Source organism: Onychostoma macrolepis, chromosome 15 (genome assembly GCF_012432095.1).
Source record: "Onychostoma macrolepis isolate SWU-2019 chromosome 15, ASM1243209v1, whole genome shotgun sequence".
In the NCBI taxonomy this organism is placed as follows: domain Eukaryota; kingdom Metazoa; phylum Chordata; class Actinopteri; order Cypriniformes; family Cyprinidae; genus Onychostoma; species Onychostoma macrolepis.
Window position 1 is genome coordinate 8148937 of NC_081169.1, and position 12319 is coordinate 8161255.

A 12319-nucleotide genomic window follows, 5' to 3' on the forward strand; every position below is an offset into this window, starting at 1 on the left:
AATTGTCGCCCAGTGGTTGGGGTAAGCCGCGTAGAGATTTGATGTTTTATCCCCACCTTAAATCAGACCGAATCCTGTCGAGTGTCGGGGGGGGATGATATTTGCTCACATGGTTCAGATTTTAGTGCAATCATGTGTCATTCAGGATGCTGGCTGGGGAATTCAGCCTTGGTTATTTATATACATGTTGTTATACTGACAGTGCATGAAACAGCATTCACAACCTGTTTTATTTACATAATGTTCAGTAGTCTGTTGCACTCAAGAATACATCACAAGAAGGTGGTGTTGGAAGAGACTTGATTTCATCCATTGAAATGAATGGATAGCTAGCTGGGCGTGGCCTCTGTGATAGAGGCCTTGATGATGTCATCAGAAAAGGAAAGTCGTTTCAGAGACAAAGCAAGGTTTTACATTTTGATGAAAGATTACTACGATAAGCATGTTCTTGTACTTTGAAATAATGTGCAGTGCTGAATTGTTCACAATAAGACCAGTAATTTTAAGAAAGATGTTGGATAATCCGTGCAAATTGAACCAATCACAAACATTAGCATTCAAACTAAGTTGACTTTAGATGTATTTAATGCTTAGCCTGGCGAGCAGACCGCCTTTAGCTGACTGCTTGACAGATCTGGGTTTCAGCATCACTGACTACAAAGAATTACTCTGTGATAATTCACAGAAAGCTAAATTATGACCCTCTTTCCAGGGATTCATTCCAATCAGCTTTCTTTCGGGAAAACAGACAGACATTTGGAAGTCAGAAAAGTTATTTTTGCCTTAACGAGGTCAGTGTTATTAATGATAATCTAAATAAAGCAATTCGGTTGGATTTTATTTATTTGCTATTTTTTGCATTGTATGCCAGACTCCCCTGAGATGGTCTTGATGGCCTTAGTTTGAAAATAGTCATCATTGAGAGATGGTTTACTTTGAATTGATAAAACAGCTGTCATATGCTGAAATGAAGTGCCAAAAAACATATTTTGGAGTTTAAAAATACACAAGTTGGAGAGACACATATAATCACTCTGGTGGACCACTGGGTGACCACTTTTTAAATATGAGCTACACACACACGCACACACACACACGCACACACACACACACACACACACACACACACACACACACACACACACACATACCTTATATAAAAAAAAAAAAAAAAAATATATATATATATATATATATATATATATATTAATACTGTATATATATATTAATACTGTATATACACACACACACACTATGTACAAACGAACATTTTGAAGTACTTCAATGAATCACAACATAATATTAGCCTTATTATTAGTGCTGTCAAATGATTAATCATGATTAATTGCATCCAAAATAAAAGTTTTTGTTTGCATAATATATGTGTGTTCTGTGTATTTTAATGTATATATAAATACACACACATACAGTATATATTTTTAAAATATTTACATGTATTTACATGTCTATATTTATATTCATATAATATATATTATAAATATATTTAATATATAATTTTTTTTTTCTGAAATATATACATGCATGTGTGTGTATTTATATGTGTGTGTGTGTGTATATATATATACATGAATTTCCAAGATAAGCTTTGATAAGATCCTACATCCTCGCACTTGTTTTTCTTCCAACTTTACATTTCTGAAGATCCTTTGAGGTGAAATGTGTTATTTTGTGCTACTAACTTTAGAATTGGATATTTTTCTTCTCCCCAAAATGGTTTCTTCAAACATTCCATCTGTCTGCCATTGGTTATACAAACAGATAGTCCCGCCCCAAACTCATTTTGTAACATGTAAGTAATTAAATTTTCTTCCGGAAGCTTTTGATCTTTGGTCATTTTCTTTTTAGAAACTGAATTAATTCTGAATTCTAGCTCATGACTGTTGTCATGTGGTTATTGACCCCCTGAGTAACACTGGTTGATTTCATATAAGCCTCTTAAATTTCAGCAGGACATGCTGCATCTATTTTCATTTCATTTTCCCCAGGTGGAATTTCTTGATCGATCTGACCCCTGCAGTGTTAGCATGTGCCATTGGGTCAGCTGTGAGCAGACTTGCTGGCTCTCTTAGTGCGTTTACATGATTTTACTTTACCTAATGTAAATGCAATACTTCGATCTAAATAATGCGATTAAACTCATAATCGCAGCAAGCATAATCGTATTAACTTAGGTGGCGTATGCCGATTTTAATCTAAATATACAGGCATGTAAACACATTAATCACAGTATTGCTACTCTGACCAAAGTGCGCATGCGCTCGTGACAAACATGAATGACGCGACACGCACCTGTAATAATATGGAGATTAGAAACGATGGAGGGGAAGAAAGCATTGCATTTCTGGGGAAAACACAACTTTCTGCCACCAGACTCTATTCCATACCCTCATACAGAAACGGCGAGTAAAACACGACGGCAGCGTAAGCAAACTAATTGCCATCACATTTTCTATGGCGCCAAAACATGGAATACAACAACCATACAAAAGTGTTTTGCATTAGATGAAAATAAATTAAAACAGCGGCCAGTAACACACCTGCTCTTTCTGAGTCCATAATTTGTGCTGTATAGTGGGGTATGTGAATAATGGCAGTAAAAAAATAACCACAATTCTTAGCGAATAATAAGAATAATGGAAATTGCATGTAAACGGGAGTGAAGAGCTTTGCTCTTGACATGTAAACATCATAATGCGATTAAGTCCTTACTCTGATTATTGGAAATAATCGCATTATTCGTGCATGTAAACGTAGTCTCTGTCTGATCTTTCTCACTCTGTGATGGATGAAGTCCACTAAAACCGCAGAAGACCATTTTTTTTAAAGGGATTGTTCACCCAAAAAATGAAATTTCTGTTATCATTTACTCGCCCTCAAGTTATGAATGTTGGTAACCAAATAGTTGCTGGACACCATTGACTTGCATAGTATGTGGGAAAACAACAACAACAGAAACCAGAAACTGTTTGGTTACCAACATTCTTGAAAATATCTTCTTTTGTGTATGTGTGCATAATTCTATTCCTTATAGATTCTTCTCTAATTCTTGAGATATTTTATTGACACCACCCCAAATTAAAAAAAAAAAAGATGGAACTTTTGAACATTTACACTTTAGTTTACGGACCAATTCTCACTATTAACTAGTTACTCATTAGCATTGGCTGTTTATAGTACTTATGAAGTTATTAGTACTTATAAACAATGTTTGACACATTTCAGGGTTTTGTGCTGCAAGATCTTATCTTGTCAAACTTTTTTAAAAACGGGGAAAAAAAACACACATTCTGCATGACCACATTGCACATTCCTAATCCAACCCAATACCTAAACCTAACAACTAACTTACTAACTATTAATAAGCAGCAAATGAGTAATTTGAGGCAAAAGCTGTAGTTAACGGTTTGTTAATGGCGAGAATTGGACCTTTAAAAGTCTGGGGTCAGTATTATTTTTATTTATTCATTCGTTCGTTCGTTTTGTAAAAATATTTATGAAATTCATTAAAAGCGAAAATAAAGAATTGTATATATTTGAAAAATATATGTTTAATACTTTCAATTCATCAAAGAATCCTGAAACAAGTATCACACTTTTCACAAACATGTTAAGCAGTACAACTGTTTTCAACATTGATAACATTAAGAAATGTTTCTTAAACAGGAAAGGAAACTTCATTCATTCATTCATTCATTCATGAGCCTGTTTTGTCCCATGTGTCATAAATCAGTAGCAAAATGATCCTGTTTGCCAGCAGTGCCAAACGAGTCCGGAAATGTTCTTTTTGTGTCTGTGTTATGGTTCAGCAAACCATATTGATTGGCGTAATGCTCTGAAAGGTTTCTATATAATATGCAGTGTCATTTAATCACCAAAAACAATTGAGCTGCGCGAGTATTAAGAATGTTGACAAATCAAGGCGCTAACAGTTCAACAGATAGATGACCACGCTGGCGTTCAGAACTCAATAGCTTCACTTTCACACTGTCACACACACTAATTGTAGCAAGAATAGACCAAAAACCATTTGCATATAGATGGCACCCTTTCATCTCAGCCGTAGTAGGAGGGCTCCATAAGCCACCAGTCTGGGACATGGAGCTCGAATAATACCCCAGCAGGCCTGGGACTCCGCGCCGCACTGCCTGCTCCCTGTAGGGACTCTATACTCTGAGTCTTGGGCTCTTTAATGTTAAACTGCTATACTAGTTGGTGCATATTTGAATTTTTAGAGAAAAGTAAATGATACGCCATAGTATTAATTTCCTTTTTACTAATAAGCCATAAACCATTTCAGGATAAAACCATGTTCTTTGAAAGCTATGAACATTTCCATAACAGTGTCATTTCTACTACATCTCAAATGACTTGTAGTATTTTTAAACATTTTTGTATAAAATCGTCAACTACTTTATCCTGCCAAGGCTTATTTCATAACTAGCATTTTATGATCCCTCCATGCAAACTATTAAATATTCCATATGATTAAATACTTTTGCATCACTTCAAATCTACAGTTTGGAAATTATACACTAAAAATATTCTTTCTTCCAAGTCCAAGTCAGTGTATCCCGTTCTAAGTCAATGTATTTAGTTTACAATTACAGACTACTCTCTTGTTAAGGCTAATTTCATAGCTAGAATTGTATGTATCATAAATACACACTATTAAATAATATTCTCATTTCCACCACATCTCAAATGGTATATTGTATTTAATAGTGTTATGTGGTGGAAATGACTGACATTTTAAATATTTTTGCTCTTGCTTAGTCATTTTATGTATCCAAAATACACACTATTAAATAGGATTATTTAGAAATTATGCACAAACATATTCTGTTCACATCTCTCTCACAGATTTAACGTGTTCTTATTGTTAAAGAAAAAAAGTTGAAATCTGCTAGCTTTAATAAAATCCAACCTTTGGGACATAAAAGTTCACAAAGTTGAAGAAACACCCATAAATCAAAGTACCTTGATATTACCAACATAATCTTTCTCATATTAGAAGTCTGACTTCTGTCTGGCATAAAACGCCCACATTTAACACTCATTCATCAGTTCTCAATGGATAAAATCAAGTCTCTCACTGCAATTTCTTTATAAAAATGTTTAAACTATTACAGCAGAAAAAGGAATTTTTTATGCAATTTCATGTTGACTTTAATGACATTTAACCAAGACTCTACTTCCTCCATAGCAGATGTTCAAACATGCTTTGTTTTTCTGATCCATATGTTGAGGTGTCATAATATCACCTTACTCCCTTATCGGAAAAAAACCATACCGTGTTGTTGTTTTTTTTCACATTATCTTTTTATACATTTTTGGCTCCAAACCAGGAAACGGGGTATACAAGAATATTTTTTTAATACAGACTGATCGATAGCATTTAATGTATAAGGAAACTGATACCTGAACAGCAGATTGTTTTGTGGATATGCTATTTGCTACTTTCCCCAGAGTGCTTTGCTGCAGCTTTGTTTAAAATGAAGGGAAATCAAAGGAAACAAAGCAAAACCCGAACAAGAGGGTGCATTTTCGATAAAAACAATTCAATAACATTTCATTAAACCCATGAATACTTCAGAATAGCGAATTATTTGTTCAATTGCTGCTTACAAAATAAAGCTGCCAAGATCAATATATAAGACTGGCAGTTTTAACAATGTACATAAATTTCTAAAAAAAGCAAATTGATCAATGAATGAGTTCATAGAACTGGGCCACAGGCTAATAAGGTGGAATATTGATTGCTTTATGTGTAGCCCCGCCTACTGCTCCACATAACTGCATATTAAACATCAAAGATGTTCTTATGTGCTGTTGTTGTGCCACATTGTTCTGCATTTTCACTTTCAGTGTGCATCTGATCAGAACAGATACATTTAATGTACACTACCATCAGTAAGATTAATACTTTAATTCGGAAAGGACACATTAAATTGATCAAAAGTGACAGTAAAAACATTATTAAAATTATAAAATATATATTACAAAATGTTTATATTTTAAATAGATGTTTTTGTGCTTTTTATTCTTGAAATAAATTATTCTGGGTCGATTTTTTTTTTTTACAGTACTGTGTACAGTAGATAACCGTAAATGTAACAAAAAAGTAATATGCCGTTCTCTGATTCATCTCTTATATATATATTTTGTCCTTTTCACATTCTGAGCACCAGTTCAGCAAATCCAAGGACTGAAATTGGGCTTTTTGTCAACTTTTTTTTAGTCATATCTTGTTTTTTTGCCCACCACAAGGCTCTAGGGATTAGATAGGAGCCAACGTCTCTGACTTTTATTCTTTTTTTTTTTTCTTCCAGATTATTCATACAGCTTAACACACTATCATAGAAAAACACACAGAGAGCAAAAATAGTTTTGCTCTTGAAGTTCTTCACAGAGAGCCGTCAGTCAAACGCATCTTCCCTTTCACAGATATGTATTTGCACTAGACATCAGCTGTCAAAAGCGTAAGTGACGGCTGTTGCTTCGCTGAAAAGATGGAAAGCGTTCCCATGGCCCCAAAGGTACACCATTGTACACGCGAGACCTCGGATATTCAGGAGCACGGCATATGCGCAGAATCTCCACACTACGTGGCGATTTCATTGAACCGAGGCTTTTGGAAATTAAGACAATGCACTTTAACAAAAGCCTCTCAAGTGCTGCCATAAAGGCTCTTTTGTCTCTGTATGAATTAGCATAAGCTAGAAGACTCTTTCTAAATGCTAAAAAATTAGTAACCTAAAAGCAAATGGTTTGGAGATTCCGGCCCGGCAGCTGAAGTGCTCTTGCGGGTCTTTAGGAGAAAAGCAGTTTTTGTCCACAGCGGAGGTCCTGGAGCAGAGGTCTCCAAGTCATTAATCACGGCCATCTTTTCAGCTGCCAGTCCATACAAAAGGTGACCCCGTCTCCACAATGGGCTTGGCAATAAAGAGGCTGTTTAAGGGGGGTTAGATATAGTTTACTGTGGATTATTAAAGGAGCGCCACACATTTATATTACAGTGGTCTTAAAGAGCTTATCTGCTGGGAAATGCTGAGAGTGAGTCTGCCATATTGTCCCACTCATACTGTTAGGGTTTTTTTGCTTTAAGAGGATCTAGAACCAAATTCCATTATGATTAAGCCTTCTATTTTTGATGTGTTGGTTGACTTGTGATTGTTTTTTTTTGTTTTGTTTTTTTAGACGGACAGAGACTGAGACTCGGATCAATCTCACAAAACATTATCCAGGCTTATATTTAACCTCAAAATTCGAAGAAGAAAAAAAACAAACAAACATATTTTACACAAGAATATTTAGCATATTTATTTATTTGTTTATTTGTTTAGAAATTTTTCAATTATTTTCATTTTCCCCATAATATGTACATTACTGTAATGATAATTTTTTTTTTACATTACACTAATGTAAATCATCCTGTCTAGACATAACAGATTTTTTCAAAATTAAAATAAAAAGTACATATTTTATTATATTCAGCATTATAGGATTATCTATACTTGTATTAATTAACTGAAATAATATAACATTTTTATTAGCAATTAATTGTTTTGCAGTACTACAGTTATTGAACGCCAATTACTGTAATGCGAAAAATAATTTTAATTCTATAGTACATATAGCCCACCATTTAAAAATAATTGAATTGTTTTTATTTATATGAAAATAAGAATTAAATCCAGTACATCAAAATTCCTTTGAGTACTTACATTTTTACTTAAGAATTATATAACCTCTTTTTTTTTTTTCATATTTTTTTATAACTATCACAGTGTTTAAGTTTTTGTTTTTTTGTTACATTATTGTCATTACTATTACACATTATCTCATATAATTGTCATTGCTGTAATCTCAATGCCATTACTGTAATGGGTAAAAAAAATTCTTAGAATATATATATTTTTTTAAATAAAATTGAATTATTTGATTCAATTCACCATTATAACATGATCTATACTCGTACTATACGTTTAATACAACAAAGTACCATGGAAAGTACTTAGAGTTCTATTTTACAAATACATTTTACAGTTTAAGCCATATATCATTCTTTTTCTTCATACTTCAAAATGAGTTTTTTTTTTTTTACTTGTCAAGACAATATTCATAACAATAATGTCACAATACAGAAAATAGCATTTTTTTTTTGCTCAAAGTATATATATTCTTTTCATTTTGAGGTGAAATGTGACCCGTGAAATGTGACAGTTTCTGAAAGATTATTTTTTTTATTGTTTATTCTATTTTAACACAACATTGCACGCTCCATCAGCAGATGCAGTGGATGAATGAAAAGCTGGTCTAAAATGTCTGAAGACTTTAATCCATTACAGATAGTAAACCTTGTATTGTCAGAAACACTTGATGTGGATCTGAGCTGAAGTCCAGGAAATGAAATGAATCAAGCAGAGGAACCTCACTATCTTAAGTGAGCCTGAGAGGAAACAATGACCCAACCTCTAATCAACTTCATAAATCCACGTCGACATGTTTAAGACCTCTTCCACTGCTACAGTTCTGTGCGATATCCTGTCTGTGGAAAATCAGGGGACCTATAAATTGATGTCAGGTCGCGTGATCCTGCAGTGGCACGGTGCGCCTACACCAATATATTTCTCTCCACGAGGCCATTTTGTTTTTACACTGTGCTACAAAGTGTCATTTAGTTACAGAGATGCATGCATTATTGCGTACAAGCTTGCATTGTGACGGTCTAATGTTTCTCACAATGCTGTTTGCTTTGTAATGAGGATTTTAGGATGAGGCTGGAATAGTAATGAGGCAGACGATGATGTGGATTCATTTTCTTTGTGTGTTAAAGGACTAGCGCAATGAAAAATGAAAATTGACTCACCTGTGAATTTCTCCGTTCCATAAAATGCAAAAGGAGATATTTTGCAGAATGTCCAAGCTGCTCTTTTCCATACAGCTGAAAAAAAATGATGATTCTTATTGTTTAGCTACTAAAAATACACAATGAAAAAAAATAGCCTCAGTGCACTGTATTCCAATTTTCAGAAGTCATATACGGAGCTTTAAATATAAGGGGGACAAAACTAAAGCAGACTATAAATATGGAAAAGAGCTTGGACATTCTGCCAAACGTCTTCTGTTGTGCTCCAAGAAAGTCATGCATGTTTGGAACATAATGATGACCGAACTTACATTTTTAGTAACACTTTTATCAGTCTTGGTTGCTGCACTTTGGTATTCTTGAAAGGAGTCATAGGGGTATATTGTTGCATTGGGCGTATAAACCGCAGACCAAACAGAAGGACACCTGCCACTTAAAAATCTGCTGTAAGTGCAACATTTATCTCAGAGGCATGTTAAAAACAGAGGGAGGGGATTTGAGTCATAAAGTTTACCGCCACAAGATTTGTTGTGCTGTATTTGATCAAAATGGATCCTGTTTTTCGAGATGCTGCAGTGCTAACGCCGGGTGGGAGAACTATTTTAGAGGATTGTCCAGAAATCTTCTTTTTTTAAACTATAGTCCTTTAGGGTCTTGTCACAAAAAATAAATAAATAAAAGCATTCAGCCGCATGTTGTACTGAGTGGCACACATAAATATCTGGGGCATAAAATGCTATAAAGAGATACGATTAAATGTGAATACCAAGTGCTGTTTTGTATTTTTACGTTGTAATTTATTTTATTATAATTTTATTCAGTGAGTTATATTATTTAAGAAAATATTCTGGATACACTGTCATTCAGCAGGATTGCATTAAACTGATCAAAAGTGACAGTAAGAGCTTTTTATTTATCAAAGAATATTGAAAAAAGTCTCTACAAGTTTCTACGAAAGTATTATGCTGCACAACTGTTCACAAAAAAAATATATAAATAAATAATTAAATTCTTGAGCATCAAATCAGCATATTTGAATGATTTCTGAAGGATCATGTGACACTGAAGACTGGAGGAATGATGCAGAAAATTCAGCTTTTCATCACAGGAACAAATAATATTTTAAAATACACTAACATTGAATAGTTATTTTCAAAAATGACAAATTCCAAACTTTTGTAGTGATGTTTAAGTTTTAATTGTAGGGTTAACTTAGCTTAAAAAAACAATTACGAAAATTCATGCTAACCATGTCTTAATCTTTGTCTGTAATCTGTGTCTTCTTGCAGAATCATACAGACTGAACTGGCTTCTTTCCTCCCTTTGATGTTGAGAAAAGAGACAAGGTTGCCATGGAAGTGAAAGAACGCAGACCCTACCGCTCCCTGACCTCCAGGCGGGACACGGAGCGCCGTTACACCAGCTCCTCAGCTGACAGCGAGGATGGCAAGCTCAACCCCAAGTCCTACAGCTCCAGCGAGACCCTCAAAGCTTTTGACCAGGACTCCAGATTGGCCTATGGCAGCCGGGTCAAAGACGTGGTGCACCATGAAGCTGATGAGTTCAGCAGGCAAGGTGAGTAGGACAAGATTTCACATGTCAGATCTTATTGATAAAACCACAAGTGCATTTTAAAACAGTAATGTGTAATTTCTGTGACACTAGTGCTCCGAATGCAATTCGAATTGAAGAATTTACTGATTTTAGTTGGTGTTTTTTCAGACTTGGGTAGAACTGCGCTCAAGTCTGTGTGGGTTACGGTTTTGCATGGACTTCAGTATGGTTTGCATTTGCTATGAAAGCAATCTGGCCTAATTTGCAGAAGTGAACCGTTATTGATGACATTATAATTTGCCTATTAAAGAATAATGCATTTCTGATTGCTGCATGTCTCCACAGAATTTACCTTCGGCCAGCAGCCTGCATTTTTCATATCTGTTATACAGCAGACAGACACAAAATCCATTCTATGCATGAAAAGACTAACCCTCATGTCATTCCAAACTAAATGCTGTTATGTTTTTCTGAGAAACACTAATGCGTAATTATGTCCATGCTGCTCTTTTACATACAACGATTATTGGAAACCAGGGGCCTTCAAATTCCCAAAAAGTACCATATTATTATTATTATTATTATTATTATTATTATTAATGGTGGTAAAAATACTATAACTCAATATTAATTTAATAATATATTTAAAACAATTATATTTATTATTTTATGTGGTATAATATAAAACATTTACATGAATTATTATTATTATTAAATAATACGAATTAATTTGATTATTTATTTGTACTTTTTCCAGATTTTATTATACAATAGTATTATTACTATATATTACCATATACAGTGACAAAGTAAAATCAAAGATTGTGCCATCCATAAAACTGAAAGTCTTATCACTTTCTGACACGACAAGAGTCCAATCGAGCTGCGAGTTCTTTCGTCAAATCTTCATTAACCAACAGCAGCTTTTAAATTTGGGTGGAGAGCTGGGCATTTGTATTTTGATACGTAATAATTTAATAATAATAATAATAATAATAATAATTATTATTATTATTTATGTGTAGTCATATTTAATAGGTTCCATAAAAACAACAGTGCAAATGTAGACTGAGATTTTTTTTTTTTCAAACAAACCCCCCCGACACACACACACACACACACACACATACATACACATTCATGTTCTAAAATTGACTATAAATTGACATTAAAGCTGATATTTTTCAATTTTGCCTCCGGACCACCCTAGGGGACTCGAATCACATTTTTCCACCCCTGATGAGTTTGCATCCCTAGAGTAAAAAGTGAAGCGAACAACACTCTTTTGTCTGGATTTAAGATCCGTGTCTTGACAAACAGATATTTGGCATTAGAGCTTAAATTTGGGTCGTGAGTGCCTAATATTGCACATTATTTGACTGCTGCTTAAAAAAAAATAAAGTGTAAAAAGTGAGATTATAAAATAAACCAAGAAAATATGAAAGATTTTTCAGCATGATGCTTCTCCTAAATGAAGTGTATTAAAACTTTTGATGGCAAGAATGCAATTAAATCATAATCATCCCTGATACATGACCTGTGTGCTTATTAGTTTCTTTTGAAGTGTGGAACGCTGCACCCTTGATCATTATACTTGCCTACTTCATATTAAAGCACATATCTATTACATGTACTTGTTAACATGAGACAAACTATCATACGCTTTGGGGGAAGATCATCTCGCAGACTCGAGATCCGCAGCACATCTTTCAGATACACTCGAGAGACTGATTGCATTCGAGCAATTAAGAGAGACTGCCAGTGACGATTTGATCTGTCGCTAATATATTCCAGCCGTTCTGAAAAAGCAGTATCTAAAACCGGAGAGATAAAAGGAAAGCTGAATGTGGTGTTGTAGCTTTGCCATTAGCGTGC

The 12319-nt window shown here is 34.2% G+C and overlaps 1 protein-coding gene across 1 annotated transcript in view; it reads left to right on the forward strand.

Annotated features, from left to right (window-relative positions):
* tenm4 (teneurin transmembrane protein 4) overlaps window positions 1-12319 on the forward strand; it is a 231648-nt gene that overhangs the window by 50972 nt on the left and 168357 nt on the right. The window contains 1 exon segment of the mRNA XM_058744934.1: window positions 10180-10465. Within this exon segment, the coding sequence (XP_058600917.1) occupies window positions 10243-10465 (223 nt within the window). The 5' untranslated portion in view covers window positions 10180-10242.